At 35.7% G+C, this 18122-nt stretch overlaps 1 protein-coding gene across 1 annotated transcript in view; it reads right to left on the bottom strand.

Annotated features, from left to right (window-relative positions):
- LOC109065359 (zinc finger B-box domain-containing protein 1-like) overlaps positions 1-11815 on the bottom strand; it is a 38226-nt gene extending 26411 nt beyond the window's left edge. Inside the window, exons 1-5 of the mRNA XM_042775664.1 lie at positions 11691-11815; positions 10566-11073; positions 4790-4871; positions 4527-4578; positions 2727-2839 (exon numbers count right to left, since the gene is read on the bottom strand). Of these exons, the coding sequence (XP_042631598.1) occupies positions 2727-2839; positions 4527-4578; positions 4790-4871; positions 10566-10660 (342 nt within the window). The 5' untranslated portion in view covers positions 10661-11073; positions 11691-11815. The remainder of the gene's footprint in view (positions 1-2726; positions 2840-4526; positions 4579-4789; positions 4872-10565; positions 11074-11690) is intronic.
- Positions 11816-18122: the final 6307 nt, after the last annotated feature.

The following is an 18122-nucleotide window of genomic DNA, read 5'->3' as shown; positions in this document are numbered from 1 at the left end:
CACTTCAGCTTGAGATATGCATGATGCTTGGAAGAGTTTGAACTACTTGGATATGTTTGGAATAATATTTCTGCAGTCTACATGAAAATTTTGCACAGTAGTATGTTTGTATCGAATATCTTTTTAACCTACAGTATGACATTTGCCAAAATGTGGAGGCAAAGCACGCTGCATGAAATACTGTATCCCACAATGCAGTGTGCTCTACTTGACCTTCTGTTACCAGGATGACAGATGAACCAGAAGCTTAATTTTTTTTTTTTACTTAAGACTTATTTTCCACAAAATTAAATATTAAACAATGCAGAATGCTATAGTCAGTGTTGTTATTGTTACCTAAAATTAAAATGAAAATAAAAACTATAAAAAATGCTTATGTTAAATAAAATAAAATAAAATATAAACATTAGATGAAAATCTTTAATGCAAAAACTTGCCTTGGCAACTAACTCGAATAAAATATTTTTAAGTAGTAAAATGACTAAAACTTAAATAAAAAAATAAATGAAAGCTAAATAGAAATATATAAAAAAAAATATAAAAAACTTAGAATTAAAAACTTGGCAACTAACTGAAAATAAGTTTAAGTTAAAATACTAAAATGACTAAAACTTAAAAATAAATTAAGATAAAAAGATAAAAACAACTATGCACATAGAAATTAATACTAAAATTTAAATAAAAATATAAAAATGAAAGCTCATCCAAAATATTATTTGAATAGTATATAAATAATAGGCTACTAAAATAACACTGACTATAGTCTGAAATAGTTTTGCAACTTAAAATAGGTGGAAACATATACAAGCATACAACTCACAATATTTCTGTCAGATAAAGATAAGCAACATAAAGGTAGTATGCTCTTCTGAGTGCAGCCATAGTTTTGCACTTCAAAAGGTCTAACGGTCAAGTGACCAGTCACAATTTGGTTTGTTTTACATGCTGTTTAAGTTAAGAGCTTATCTTAAGTAGTAAACAACAACTCATTCAAAAGAGTGGAAATGTGTAGACTTTGCACCGTCTGTCCAAATATTTCCTATTTCTAAGCCGAAGTTCTGCATCTTCATACATAGCAGACATTTACAGATAATTTGACAAAGCTGAATATACAGTTCTGCTCATGGATTTATAGTTTCTAGTTTACTTTCAACTAACTACTGGAAGTGCCATACAAGCCAGTCAATCACGAGAAACTGGAGATATCTGCCATTTCTATGTATAATATGAATCTGATTTAAAAGCATGATGTCTGAGAAGTATATTCAACATATTGAAAAATTAAGCAGGCAGGCTGTATCCAGTGTACATGCATTTTGTAGTAAACAGTGTAGTACATTCTATTCTGAACAAAACAACAGCTTTCAGCTCAACTTTAGCTCCTGTGGGTTCCTCTAGGGTTGTGTGAGTGAGCACGGAGGAAACCCTTAGGAAGCCTTGGCTCTACAAATTCATAAATACATTGAGACAGACACACACACACCCCGAACATTCGCTTTAACACACTTGCTGTCTTTGACTGCGTCTGTGTGCAAATTCCACAGGTACATTTCCCCTCGAGACTGTCTGTCTCAAAGCACTCAAGTCACACACACACACTCAAGCAGTGCATGAAAGTCCCAAATCTCCCAAGGGTGACAGGGTCCCCTTTAATACGGCCACACAAACACGCACACACACACACTCACAGTGAATAAAGAAAAGGGTAAATACAGTGCTGCTCTGTGAATCTACAGCTGTGCCCATTACCGGCTCCTTTAATGGACACATAAAAAAAGGTCTCATTTCAGCATGACACCACTGAAATAAATTACAGCAGTGGCATTCTCCCCAAACCAATTTTTAAGAGGGCTTCCGGACTACAAAATCTGCACTTCATGTATTCTTTGCTGAGAATTTCTGTTGGATGAGTAGGAATATATTTGCAGCACTGTATAGCAGTTCAATCTTGTGCTGCCAAAGTAAAAAAGTGGAATCTTACTATTAGGAGCTAAGGAAGCTCTTTTATTCAAACTGATGAATGATAACAGATCCTTGTATCATGCACTTTAGTCTCGAAGAGCCAGACTTTGACTATCTGTATGAAGTCTGGTTCACACTGCAGCTTAGTCTGGTTGAGAAAGCTGCTTAACCGATATGTCTGACTAGGGACGGGTTTATTTGAAGTTCATGGTACCACTATAACAGATCAGTGTGGGAAAAAATAATACATGAAGTGGCATGGCAGTCCTCATCAAAGATTTGTGTGAATGTGAATTTCACAGAAAAAAATGCCATGTTTCTCAAGGATATCTTGTTTACGTGCTACAAAGTTGCTCCAAGAAAAATATTGCAAGTCTTTTAAAGTTGAACCACCATGAACTTTGCAAATTTCTGCAAATACTCTGATTAGCTTATCCAGAAACCCACCCAGCAAACTGTAAAATTTACATACTGTAAATGTTTTATGGTTTCCACAAAAATTAATAAGCAGCTTTGTGTTACAGGAATACATTTCATTTAAAATGTATACAAATAAAAACATCATTCTTTTAAATAGTAATAATATTTCACAATATAACTGTTTTACTGTATTTTTGATTAAATAAATGTAAACTTGAGCAAAAAAAATGCAAACTTTAGAGCGGCAGTGTATACCTGAGACATGATGCACGATGGATGAAAGGGATGGATAGTTTGGAATTAAGAATAGTTCTGTTCACATAACAGAACGGATGAAAACTCACCAGTCCGGCCAGCTGAACTTCACACTGTCCACAGACTTTTCCCCTCAGGTTGAGCTTCCTGTTAGTGCCATGTACCTTGGCAGCTCGTTCCGCTATTACCTGTTTCTGTACTGCTGCAGTTATACACACACACACACACACACACACAATTCAGAACTCTACACATGAAATCTGTTCCATAATTTAATGAGCTACCTCATCATCAACTGCCTACATAGGATGGTACCTTCTGAGAGAATCATGCCATCTGACTGATTTGGAATGTTCCACAAGAGCATCGACTCTCTTAACAGTTCATCAAGTGCATCACACAAATAGTACTCAACATGTGAGACTTGACAGTAGATTCCAACAGAGCTGGTACATAACATGTTACTAAGTTAATGATTCAATATGGAAGTATATCCAAATTACCGTCCCAAAAAGTTTAACCCAGGGAACAAAGAAAACTTTGTAATGTGTTAATTATGTGCCATATAAATGACCCTGCATGAATGCTCTAGTAAAACAAAACTTTTAGATAAAGAAGCCAATTAATTAATTAGATGGAGCCATTTTCATCAATACTTTGCAATACTGAATAAAATGCATGTATAATTGACATTTCTCTTGCAGTACTGTTTTCACCTTGCAAAAGATCATTATTGTCATCTTTATTTCTTTCTCAAATTTCAAAAAGCCAATTTAGCTGATCCTGGCAAAATATACATCCACAGATTCAATATGACTCAAGGAATCCACAGACACCAAGATTATAATTTTCTGACTAACAGTTCAAAGGTCATTAGCAAAAAAATAAAAAAAAATGTTGTATCTCATGATCCATAGGTGGCACTGTTGCCAAATTTGCCATGGGCCCTCAGATCATGGTGATGATGAAGTGTACCAAGTTTCGTTCTGAGATACAGCCTCTGAACCAATTTTGGGTCAACATCATTTACATCATCATAACTTTTTTTTTCAGCAGTAGGACAAAAAAATTGGTTCAGTAATTTCTGTGTGGCTCAGTCCAAAGATCAACTCACAAAATTTGAAGGAGGAGTAGTGAAAAAATGGAAAACTGTACTCAAAATGGCCAATACTCTAATGGGTGGACTCTTGGTGTAAGCTATTGAATGTGATCAGCATAAAGAGAAGAATCAGATGAACTCAGTTAAATTTTTCTACAGCAAAGCGTTCAAAAGTTATAACCGTTTGAAAAGTGAGTTTTTGAACTGGTGGTGTCGCTATACAGTTGGTCCTGGGGAACCCAAAGTTGGTCAGATCATTATTCATGACCATCACTACAAATGTGCCAAATTTCATCATTTTCCTATGTTCCATTCACAGGGCTGCCATAGACTCCAATTGGGGGAAAATCAAATAACAGATGGCCCCTAACTAGTCCCTTCAGGGCTTGGCCCCTTATAATTCAATAGATGTTCTCGGAAAACAAATCTTATCTTACTCAGTGTGTTGCTTCTAAGATATTTATCTTGTTATAAGGACATTTACTGGAAAATAAGTCAAAAATAACGACCAAGAAAATTCCTTTTTGCAGTGCAATGTCTGCAACAGATACAGTACATGTGATGCCTTAATAATTATGCTGCCTATTGTTTGGAACAAGTTTTGTGTCGGTTTCTAGACTTTGGAAAAGAGTTAAAGACAATTTTGACTTGAATTACCATGCGTAAATTCTTCCAAAAAAATAAGGGTTATGTAGTTAAGACTTCACTATGCTTGTGTCCAAGTGATAAATTTGAAAAAGGAGTTAAAAACAAGCCAGGCAAAACACATCTCAGATTCCAGTCCACCCACCTGGTACAGGCTCGTCCTTCAGCACTCTAATCTTCATCTTGCCTGGAGAGAGCTGCCCGAAACAACAAATTTCAAACACCACATTATCACCAAAGCCATCGTTGAACTGTTCATGCAGTTAATTCTAGAAAGTGCGTCCAAGGTTTTGGACTATCCCTCGCATGAATGAAAGTGAAGTCAGCCTGATTGAGACTGGATATTTTAAACAGATAGACAGGCTGATGTTAGAAGTTTATTTTGTGTATCCACATGAAAAGTCTTACTCTGTGAGGTGCGTTCTCCTTGTTTGTCTTGACGCTCTGAACCCCAGGCTGTGCTGAACGCCAGTGAGAAGCTCCCATCTTCCTGTGTGAAAATATCACAGAAAGTTGCTCAGATTAGCATAGAACTGCAACTAGTTGTAATAGCCAATGGTGTGTCTCATAAAGCAAGAATCATTTGGAGGACTTACTATTACTTTTCAAAACCATAAGTAATAAAATCTTGTGCGTAACTCATGGTAAACTTTTAATTAAGCACATAACAAATAGTGGAAAACAAACACAAACAGTACAAGAAAGCTTTAGCCCTACATAATTCACACAGATACATAGACGGAGGTCGACTTCATTTGTTTTCTGATTTGTTGTTTTGGTTGCCACATCAAATCAACAGTCTAAATAATTCACTGTGTGATTGTGGGGGAGGCCGTTTGTTTAGAGTGGGCTGTCATACTGGCGTCGAGCCACAAGCCTGAGTGTGTTCAAAGGATGGAAATGTTTGTTATGTGTGTCTGGCTGTACAATATAATTTTGCAAGAAGTAAAGAGGTAACCGTGCATTTGAAACGTCTCTTTCTCTCATATGGGTCGTGAAACTGTTTGGATGGCCGCCTGAAAAATTCTGAAAAAATAAATCAGGAATGAGACTGTCTTCATATCAAAATCTCAGAGATATGTGTTGTTGTTGACAGGTCATGTGACTTTACTGCTGAAATGCTTGAGCTCAGTGTGTTCACATGTTCGGAGGAAGCAGGCTAAGCACTAGCATTTGAGTTTTTACTAATTACTAATTTGTCAAAGCAATTTACTGTACACTAATTAGAGTGTCTAATTAATATCTTAAGGTTAAGAGTCTTGCACAATGGTGAAAGTTATTTAAATGCTACATTACATCAAGCCAAAACATATAAAGTGGCCCCAAAAGTATCTAGACATTTAGGCTGATGATACACAGGGCAACTTTTTTTTTTTTTGAGCAATGCCGTCTACAGGCAACCAGGTAAGACACAGGGCCCACGATCGATCTAAAGTATCCAGATAGAAGTTTGTTACCCATTCTCAGTGGGAAAGTGCCCAAGCAACATTGGCCAAAAAAAGTTGCCCGGCAAAATAGCTCAAAAAGTTGCCACACGTATCATCAGCTTTAAGCCACACGTTTTGTTCAAAAATTCGGGCTTGTAAGATTTTTTTATGTTTTTAAAATCCTTTACACTCAAAGGCTGCATTTATTTGATTAAATATACACTAAAAACACTAATACTGTGAAATATTTTTAGAGTTTAGTATAACTCTTTTCTCTTTGAATAAATATTAAAATTTAATTTATTCCTGTGATGTAAAGCAAAATTTTAAACTCCCATGACATTTCAGAAATCATTCTAAAATACTGATTTGCTGTTCAAAAAACATTTCTTATTATTATCAACACTGAAAACAGTTGCTGCTTAATATTTTTGTGGAAACCATGATACACATTTTTTCAGGATTTTTTAATTAATATAAAGTTTAAAAGAACAGCATTTGTTTGAAATTATTTTGATAGCAATAATAGTCTTTACTCTCACTTTTAATCAGTTTAATGCATCGTTGATAAATAAAATTAACCAAATAAAAAATTAATCCCAAATATATATAAATTTTCTTTAAAAAAAATCAAACCAAATATAAATATTTACATATATTTAACAGAATAAGATCTTCTGCCAGGCAAAAATAATAAATCTAATCATTTAGAAAAGTAATACCTTGATACTTAGGAGTTTGTTTAAATATCTAACCCCAAAAGCAATAAGAAAAGTCATGAATAGATCAAACTAAAAATCCACAGCTCAGCAGCTCATTTTATAAAAGAGTGAGATAGTCAGAGACTTTGGAAGGGGCCAGCAGGGAGAGAGGACACTTCCTCTGCATGCTGTCCACTCTCATTAAGGGCTGTTTATGTGCTGGCCTTTATCAGTCTGATGGAGACGGGCGTTTGGGACGGGGATTAACTGCGCTCAAGCCTGCCTGTCAGCATTATAGAGAAACGCACAGACAACGTGGCAGTTGTGCTAACAACTGGCGGATTACCATCGTATGCACACTGAGTGCCAACCAACAAGACAAACACTTATCTCCTGTCAGGGTCACAGACATCAGACTCCTCTGCTACTCGAGTTCATTGTGTGGCAGCAGTGGGACAGGTATAGGGTTATTATACTGCACATTTAACCTGGTGTTAAATCAGATTTCAGAGTGATAAAAAATGACCTCTGGAAGTGCTAGTCTTCTCAATAAATGAACTTGAAAATTGTAATAAGTTATAATTTAATAAGTTTACCATTTAAACTTCATTTAATATAGCCGAGAGTGCTCAACGCGCTGCAACTTCAGAAAACACATGCAAATAGAAAAAGCACCTGCAAATCAAGAAAACATCATCAGTTTGACATCAGGTGCTGCAAATGCTCACAATGCAAACAAATAAAGAAATGCGCTGCAAATGCTCACAACACAACCAAATAAAGAATTTTATTTGCAGTGCATTTCTTTATTTGGTTGTGTTGTGAGTATTTGCAGTGCGTGTGTTGTCAAATTGATTAAGTTGTTTTCTTACTTTGCAGGTGTTTTTTTCTATTTGCGGCACGTTGAGCTCTCTCGGCCACCTTAAGTAATAAACACAATTCTGAGAAAAAAAAACATAACTGTGAGATAAAATGTCGCAATTATGAAAACAAAAAACAGATTTCCGAGATGTAAGCTTAAAATTCAGAGAAAAAAGTTGGAATTGCGATATGTAAATGGCTCGCGTCTGGCGGAAGAACATTGTAGCCGGAGCTACTTCTCTCTGTTTACATCTATGGCGAGTCACGCAGGTACTGTGCTACTCTGCAGCGTTGCCGACCCCAACCAGACTAAAATAGTCCGAATATAAACACTTATTATAGGTTTACTGTAGTGATTCAGGATAAAACAAAAACACGGTTTGGAAAATGTATTCATGATGTACTCGCTCATTATATATATTTTTTTACATTTTCAACACAAAACAACACTGTGGCACAGCCCTGCACTGATTGGACCAGAAGAGCCGGGAGCGGTGGATTTTTGCAGACGCGAGCCTCAAAAGTTACCGACTGCAGCTTTAATATAGCCTATTTTAAAATGTCATTTATTCCTGTGATCAAAGCTGAATTTTCAGCATCATTACTCCAGTCTTCAGTGTCACATGATCCTTCAGAAATCTTTTGCTGATTTCTTCTTTTATTAATAATGAGAATGGTTGTTCTGCTTAATATTTTTTGTAGAAACTGTGATTTATTCTTTTCAGGACTCTTTGATACAGTGAATAAAGAGTTCAAAAGAACAGCATTTAATCCAAACCTTTTCTAACATTATAAAAGTGTTTACTTTCACTTTTGACCAATGTAATGCATCCTTATTGAATTAAAGTATTAATTTCTTAACAACAAACCTTACTGACCCCAAACATTTGAACTGTAGTGTATACTGATGTCTATGTCTGAAGGGACAAACAACAACAAAGTATGTAAAGAAACTACAAGTTTGTTTCAGCAGTCCACTTTGTGAGTACAGTTTATTCACCCATCGAGCATAAGGCCAGAGCCCATCGGCTCTCATCCGCTCTTATGAATTCACCTGTGGCCCTTTAGTCCTCTGCCTTCACTACAATAAACAGCAAACAGGTTGAGCGTGGAGGAAGATAACATCAACCATTCCCAGCACGGCACCAGTAACAGAAGTTCTGCTTTGATTAATGGCTGCCGATAAGAGCTAATCTGAAAGAGTTTTATTTAATAACATCCGTATGGAGGCAATCGTAATTTAGATATGGTACCGCTTACATCCCTTAATATGACAGTTCCGGTACGTGGCCCAGATCTCGCAAACATCTTGTCTATAGCTGCATTCTCGATGCATTCATTCATCTGATTATTGCGAAGTGCTGTCTTATGTTATTGATACATGTGCAATTGGTGCCGTCCATCCCCATGAAGAACTCACAGGAATAACTTCATGCTATTGTCTCCAACTGGCCTTCCACCTCACTGATATATCTGCTTTCCAGGCGCAAATATGTAAAATTTCAGATAAATTCATTCTTCACGCAGTCTCAACATAATTCATCCAGACCGATCGCATGTATATGTTTACATTTGTTCAGTAGCATATATGAGCTATGATGTTTTCACTGTATCTACCCCATTTCTGTAGTGTTTCTCTCCCCTGCTGCATTATGAGCTTATATGTACGACTAAAACGGCCGCCACTAAAAATTCATGAAGTCACATTTTAGTGTTATTAATGAAGAGCTGAAGGAAAGAGGCCGGGCCGAGAAGAGGGAGGGAAAGAGAGACATCAAATTAATAACTAGTGATGTTATTTTTTCCTATTCTTTTATTTTGAGAGAAAACTAATTTCCTGCCTTCCTCGTTTTGGCACAGGGTTTCACTTAATCTTAATTTGTTTGGGAGAAATGGGAAGACAAGCATGGCGATGCAGTGAGAGCAGAGCTGCTGGAGCCGAGATGACTCAATTTCCTTCCACTCGATGGTTATGCTGATTCCATCACCCGAGATTACCTGCAAGAGCTTCATACTCCATGTGACGATCAGATTTCAAAGCTAATGGCATCCCTGTCACTCCATTTGCAATTCTTCTCTACCTTGACTACATATACTTGCATGCCTTTTCCTCTCACGTTATCCAAAGTGTCAGAGGGTAGGCTCACACTGCTGTTGCTCACACAAAGTTTTAAATGTAGCCATATAAGATACTGGTCTTAAAGGAATAGTTCATCCAAAAATGACAGTTTGCTGAAATTGACTTGCCCTCAGGCTATCCAAGATGTAAGTTTATTCCTTCACAAGACATTAATTGATGGACTGGAGTGGTGTGGATTACTTGTGGATTATTGCAATGTTTTTATCAGCTGTTTGGACTCTCATTCTGATGGCACCCATTCACTGCAAAGGATCCATTGGTGAGCAGGTGATGGAATGCTACATTTCTCCAAATCTGTTCCCATAAACAAACTCACCTGCATCTTGTATGACCTGAAGGTGAGTAAATTTTTCATAAAATTTTCATTTTGGGGTGAACTATTCTTTTAAACTAACCCACACGTTTTCATCAGATAAATTCTAAGGAACAGAATTAATTGTAGATTAATGTATATTTACAAAGTCACATAAAAGTGTTACAAAGTATAAAAGTGACTCAGACAGGAAAGGAAAATATCAGATCCAATGTGATTTTTAAAAATAAATATGTATAACTTTAAAATGACATCACATCAAGGAGGGCCTTCAATGCAATGCTAGTAACTTTGGAGAAAAGTCTGCCAAATAAATGAATGTACATGTATGGCTTTAGAGGACTTGTGTGCTATGCACTACTTTTATGGAGATTTTTTGTTGTTGTTGTTGTTGTTGTTTTTAAGTTTGACAGCCGTAGTCACTTTAAAATGTCATTGTATAGTGAAAAAAAAATATTTGCATACAGGTTTTGGAAAGGTGAAAAAACACTGCCAGAATATTAATTTTGGGTGAATTATTTGTTGAAGTCCCTCTGTCTTTGCCTGCACACCTACCCTCACACGCTTTCACTTGCTATCTCATCCTACGTTTTTCATTTTATTCATTGTCGTTTCATTGTTTACATTTCCTCTTTTATCTCAGCGCTCTCTGTCACAGTCATTGTTTGGCCCGTTAATTTATTCATCTACTCACTCATTCATTAATTCAACAAGCTGTCCCTCCCCTCCCTGTATCACTCACTCTCTCTCCTCTTTCTCCTGGTTCATACGCTGTCTGAGCTCCTCCAGTCTGCTCTCCATCTCCTTGGCATGTTGATCCAGCTGCACTGTTTCCATACGCAGTTCCCGGAGATTTGGGGGGAGTATATATATACATGTATAAATTTACTTTTTACAGGCTACATATCAACTTGTACAAACCAATGTGACTCTGACTTTTTCCTGTCTTATTAGCGCCACTCTGCTTAAGACAATTATTCAACTGAATACACAAAATCGTGGTATTCTGCTAAAATGAACAGACTACTCTGAACATTTGGAGCGCTGCCATTTGCAACCATGACGTGTAACGTGCTAATAATGTGAAAAATCTGAAGCGTGAAAAGAAACTCAAGGGAACCGACTGTTCAAACCTGACATTTAACTTCATTGACTTGGGCTTGCTGGGAAGTACCACAAAGTTGTTTAAATTCATGGTGTTCTCTGATCAGACTGTAAGCTTCGCAGGCTGTAATTTCCACTGAAGTGTCCTGAGAAAATAGAGTTCTGAGTGAGAAACGTACAGCACACAATAGGACAAATTTCACTGAATTAACCTACAAAGAGGCCAGTGAAATGAATAACAGCAGCAAAGCTTTACAAAAAAGAAAAAAAAAAGACATGGTGCAGAGATAAAATCATGGTACTGAATGATTAGCATATTTAGTGGTATTTACATGGTATTCCAAAATATATAAATGAATACCAGGGTACCACTACAGTATGTTTCATGGCCAAAGAACCATGGTAGCAATGTAATGTGTAACGTTACATTTGACATAAAATACCATGGTATTTGTAAGCTCAAACCTAGCCTACGTCAAAGAATACGATAAACATATCATAATTCCTCACTATTAGTGTACTTCAATCATTTAAGATGAAAGAAAGGACAGATAATAGAGAGAAATTTGCCAAATATTACGTTATACGTTACTCATTAGACTTGTTTCCTGCAAATTTGGGCGTTAGAATAATTAGAGCTTTCTAAAACAAAGGCGAGGGCTGTTAAAAGGAACTAATATGTTTGTTATTTGTTTTTTCAGAGATTAAATATTCTGTATCAACAATACTTATCAAAATGTCACAGGCTTTTAAAAGTACTTACAATAACACCGTCCTCCCGAACTACCGCTTGTGGAAACTGTGTACTTCTGTCGTTATAGCAACGCGTCTCGTATTAGCGGGCATGCGCACGTGCTCGTGCATTGAACTGCTGATTGCAACAAAGAACAACAGAAACAGCGATAATAATATTTATTATTATTTATTTATTTATTATTATTTTACCCAAGTCGTTATCTTTGGTGGGATATAGCCTAATTAAGAAAAAAAAATATTAGCATTATTATTATATATATATATACACTCGTATGAAATGCTGAATTATAATTGAACAATAATCCAGTGCATAAACAAATACATAAACCCTTAAATGACAATGTTACAACAGCGAAATTACTGGAGCTCAGGGGGGTTGTTGAGGTGTTTTCGACTGAGCTTAGAATGTGTGAGGGGTTGTTAAAAAGTTTCTTGAGGGAAAATAAATAGCAGATTTCTACTGTTTTCTTTGTCTGTGTTAATGAAGTCCTGACGTACATCAGGGGTCCTGTGGCTTTCTGACACAGAGAAGAGAGACCTCTGTTGCTCCTGTAATTAGGGACAGCTTGATTTCCCCAATTAAAATCATTTCAGCACTAAAATCAAATTTCATGTGGATGTTTTGATTGCAGTCATAAGAACTCTCATTAAAGCGTCAGCACCGTATGTCTCAATTAGTCTATAAAAATTAGTCTACTGTTTTGTTTTCACAAGTTTTCAGCGTTATGCATTTATTTTCCTTCATCAAATTCAAATACACTTTTAAAATGTATTCATCTTTGAATAATCATATATTCTACTCAAACATACTTTTATTTAATCAATGTATACTTGCAAGTCACTTTTATTTTATAATCTCTGGCCATTATTTGTATATCACTGTCCAGTGGCCAAATTATCCAGATGTAATTAAATAAACTGATTGCCAGAATAAACATTCGGAGCCACATACAGATATTTTGAACCTGGTGTTTATTAAAAATCATTTTCATTCCAAAATATTTTTTGCATATTGATGCTAAACTATATGATTGAGCATCGTCCCTGCAAAATGATTTTCAACACAGCTGTGATAGTTTGAAGTTTCTCGTACCACACTGCACTCTCTTTCTGCTCACATAATAAACTAATTTAAAATCCAATCAATATTTCATGTCCATTTATTTATTTATATGCAGCCGTGTAATAATCACTCGTTATTGAAAACTAAACCCCAACATTGTGATCAGGACCCTGACGTGAAGTGTGTGTGTGCTCATGGACAGAAACTCAGCCGGCGCCTGCCTTCACAACACAGCCTGTCCTCATTTGTATTCAGCTGGAGTCGAAACTTTCAGATCTGCTATTGCAAAGGTATTCTTCCAGATCTGCTCTTGCCTCTCCATTCCTCTTTCCTTGCTGCTTCCCTGCCTCTCTCTGTACCAAGACGAAAGAGAGAGGGAAGCAGGCATTGCCCTCCCTTTTTCAAGGCTACACAGATGAAGGGTGATGTTGGATTTTGCCTTCCCCTTCTCCCTCTCACCTTCCAGCATGAGACTGACCAAAGAGTCTGTGACCTATAGATGGATCCCTTAATATGTGTGATACTTTATAAAACAGTTACAGACACAACAGTTTTTATCTATCTATCTATCTATCTATCTATCTATCTATCTATCTATCTATCTATCTGTCTGTCTGTCTGTCTGTCTGTCTGTCTTGCTACGTGTACTGCATTAAGCTAACTGAGACTTGTTATAGCACTTATCTTTTGTTGATTATGATTGCTTCCATTGTCTTCATTTGTAAGTCACTTTGGATAAAAGTGTCTGCTATATATATAAAGATATTTAATATATATATATATATATATATATATATATATATATATATATATATATATATATATATATAGATAATATTTTTTATATATTTGATTTTTTTAATTATATACATTTAGAATGCGTGTGTGTGTGTGTGTGTGTGTGTGTAGTGATTATATTTCTTAAGCAAAATGTTATTTCTGTGCAACAAATGATGGAATTGCAAAAATGATAAAAATGAAAAAATAAATAAAATTCTAAATGATATTCTCCGGTCTACAGCATTGAGAATGAGCATTGATTGATTGATTGATTGATTGACTGATTGATTGGGTCCTACTTTATCTTACACATCTTCAAATACTACTTACGAAGCATGCAAAACACATTTGCCTCTACAGAGGTGGTATTAAAATTCTTGACATTATTTGCATGATAAAGGTGAAATAAGTAATTTCTGTGCAACAAATTGAATAGCAAAAATAATGATTTGTTATCAGAAAAAAAAAGCATTCTCCAGTCTACAGTAATGAGATTTATTTAATTATTTGTTTGTTTGTTTGTTTGTTTGTTTAGAATTGAATATAAATTGGGGGGAATGTGCTTTACTGTGATTTAATAATGTCACAGTGCAAAACAAAAATCGTCATGGTCTTAAAAACAGGCTTCATTTTCTTTAAACAAAATATAATTCCTTATGATACAGTATAAGATCCAGACGTAGTCTTGGCAGTTTTGTGAGATTCAGTCTAATATCTATTCAAATCTATCCTATGCCACAACTTTGGCTCCAGCCACCTGCAAGATAGTCAGACTAGGACAGCATACAAATGAGCTGGACATCGCAATCAGAGAGAGAGAGAAAGAGAGAGAGAGATTAAAAGCACAGAGGTCATGTGGAGTAACAGTGACAGATGAGAGGTAAAATGTGGCACATGTGCTGAAATGTCAGGGCTATTTAATCCATTATGGTACTCGATCACAAAGGCTGATTCAAATGTCATTTGTTAATTCTGGCTTTCATACGGGACGTCTGCTTTTAAAATATTGTGAAATCCGCTGAGCTATGACCAGAGTGCGGTTAACAATTTAAAATCATTAGTCTGACTATAGGCGGCAATGTACCATATTAACAAGACGTTCTATTGTCAGCATTTACACACATATTGTGCTGCACATATCTTACACATTCCCAAAAATGCTGAAAAGAGTATTGATAAATTAAAAAAATTATTATTTGAACCAATATGTTTGCATACTATTTATTTATTATTATACAAAAATATGCTTATTTTAACCCATAATTATGAACTCTATTTTCTTTAAAAAAAATAAAACTAGATGATATATTTGATCATATATTATCTGAAAAAATATGGGTACAAATTTTTAAAAGTGACTATTTTAACTAATATTTGTGCACAACATTTATTTAGAAATAATTTTAAAAAATGAATTCAAATTAGTCAAGAAAACATTTTAAATGTATACTGAAAAAGTATGGATAAAATACCAAAATATAATTATTTTAACCAATATTTGTAAATGCTATTTATTTTCTAAATTAAAATCAAAAAAAACAAGAAACAAAAAAAAATAATCCAGAAAAAAAAAAAACAAAATAATAACAAAATTCACATAAAAAAAAATGGATAACATAATTCACTTATTAGAGCAACTTTACTGTACAGTATGTATTTTTAAAGCCCCCTACAGTTATCATAATTACAGTAGATCGCTGTATACATGCATTTGTTGCTGTCAAGCAATTCACTCTTTTCGCAGAATTTCACACCAAATATTCCCAGAACAGACGTTTGGAAAGAAAAAAAAAGGCATTCGCCTTATTAGAAGTCAGTGTACCATCCAGATTGATTTTAAAACTGATATTTCAAGGTAAAAAAAAAAAAAAAAAGTACATTTTGTTGCTTTAAAAAGTGACTATTTTAACCAATATTTGTGCATCAGCTAAGAGGCATAGAGCATGCTAACAACAGTGTCTATGGAAATCAATCAAAAGTGGAGTTTCTGCCTATGGAGAAAGTTCCAAATCAATTACTTATGAGGTTTAGAATACTGTTATAGTAGACAGCTGCCTGTGGAGGCAGGAGCGATGTAGCAATGACCTGACCATGGTGCTTAGAAAAGTAAAAAGACATGCAGACCTTGTAATAGTTGCTGTGGTGACAACATGATGGGTCGGTTTGACAAGCTAGTTCAACCCGGTCAGATTTTTCTCAACACTCCAAGACCTCCACCATGCTGCCAGTGAGGAGAGGTCAAGAGGTCGCCCAAATCTGAGGGTCAGATTGTCAGAAGCGTCAATCTCGAAGCAGCTAGAGATTAACGTGGTATCGGGGCAAAAAAATGCATGTAGTGCTGACCACTCCAGGAAAGAACCTGGAAAAAGTGACCTTTTTACTCACAAAGCAGATGCTCTTTTTGACAGCAGGATTTCCAAACTCACCACTGTTAGAGAGAGGATGGAGTTAGAGAGATAAGCATGCTATGAAAGATAGACTATGGCAGAGTGAGAGATTATGTTGAGAAATATGAAACTGATGGAAGTCAGACAGGCGTGAAAGTTCCTCTGATCAGGGTCTGGCAGCTTGCGGCCCGTTGGGCTCCACAAAGCCACGGGCCCGAGCCAAAGCAGCCGTCTGTGACGGGCTAGTGTTGTGATGATGCTGTCACTGGCTCACATTCACTTACATCGAAGGTTGTGTTTTCACTCCTCACATTAACACAACACCCTGTCCTGACAGTCCTCCTGAAATCTGGAATCAGAAACATTAGAGACATAGTTAAGTGAAGGTCTTGGAAATAATCATTTAAGATTATGGACAAGCATACTAAAATACATAAAAAATATATGCAGAAAATTAATTATAATTTGACTGTTTTAACAAAGGTTTATTTGTTTACTGAAATTCACTAAAAAAAAAAACATTTAAGATAAGTAATTTTATATTATAAAATTTTTGTAATAAATAATAATAATAAGTATGCTTAAAATATATATAATACTAAAATAAAAATTTACTAAAAATGTGGATAAAATAATTTAATTGAAATGGACAAATCAAGAAAAATATTCAAAAGCATATCGATAATACCGGTAAAGAAAGAAGAAGAAAAATAAAAAAAATGATAGTGTCACATCTGTAAAGCAGAGTGTGCTAAAGCACTGACACAGGGACCTGCCAAAAGTGTCAGGCCTCATCCTATGTTTCAGAGCTGGCAGACAGACAGACATCTCTTCACCGAAGCCCCAGGACTTTGAGGACACACTTCTGCACTCCAGACAACGTCCATTTCCATCCAGTACAATCTTTTTTAGGGCGTAACCAAACGACTTTGTTATGATGTTGTTGAAAATTTATGATGTTCCTATTTCACCTCTTCAGGTGCTGCTCGGCGTCTGAGGGAGTAAATCAGCCCACAGCCCTCGATAAAAGCACTCCGGCATGGCTTCTTCCTTCCGGGATGTTTTCATATGCTGCTCATTATAATCAATGAAAACAACACCATTTGACCTTCAGTAACCTTCCCTGAACACTGAACCTGTTTGGGTTACATATAGAGCAATTCAATAGCTTAGAAAGAGTCAGATAAATGTACTTCACTGCATTGCTCAGCTAAACTTTTTTTAATAACCACACTGCCATCTAGACGTCACTACTGGAACTAGTAGTACACTATTTGTCCAGATCTTACCAAAATGACTTCTTTCACAGGATCTTTAATGTCCATTTTGCCATTTTTCTAGCCAGAATTGATTAAAAATCTCAACCCATCCTTTCATTTCTAAGTCAAAGGAGATTAGCATGTGTTTGATCCTGCATTATATATTTATTTGGCCAGCAGACTGGATTCTCACCTGAATCTAAGCAGGATTTATGTATTTATTTTCACGACAGCATGGAGATAAGTGTGACGACCTCTTCAGAGTCAGGGCTGCTGTGGGGCGATAAGACATGTGTCCTCATGTGACCAGCGGCTGTGGATGTCCAACATGGGTGACACCATTCACCAGACACTGATAGTCTAAGGAGGGTTTCGTTTAATAATCGTGTGACTATATCTGTGCACAGATGCTCAACTACTCCTTGTGAAAGTTTGCCATGAGTTTACTATTATAAGACTCGCTGTAGTTCCTATAGCATTTAGGAAGAAATGTTGATTCAGATATGAATGACAGAAATGAATGATTGCAGCTTGTTGAGGGGAGGAGAGTTATACTGTTGTATTTATATATATATAAAAAAAACATGATTGCTGGAAAAATACACGAATGATACTTATGTGTACAATACAATATTATAAAATTAAAACTCTAAATAGAACCCAACCATGCAGTACACTCCAGTAATCACCTAGCAATGCCCTAGTAACCACTCAGAAGTCCTTAACAACGGTTTCAAAATGGTCCCGATTCTAAACAGAATTTGAGGTTGTGTTCTGTAATATAATACTGAATTGAATGTTAAATGCTACATGCTTTTTAAAAACCTTCAATTTTTTTTTAAATAACTGATATAAGTTAGAGTTATGATAGTGTGAAGTAAATATATAAAAATAAAATAAATAAATATTTTCTTCTAGCAAGGAAATTCTGACATAGCCAGGAAAATCTT

This window comes from Cyprinus carpio, chromosome A18 (genome assembly GCF_018340385.1).
Source record: "Cyprinus carpio isolate SPL01 chromosome A18, ASM1834038v1, whole genome shotgun sequence".
Lineage (NCBI taxonomy): Eukaryota > Metazoa > Chordata > Actinopteri > Cypriniformes > Cyprinidae > Cyprinus > Cyprinus carpio.
This window is presented reverse-complemented; position numbering and strand designations above follow the sequence as displayed.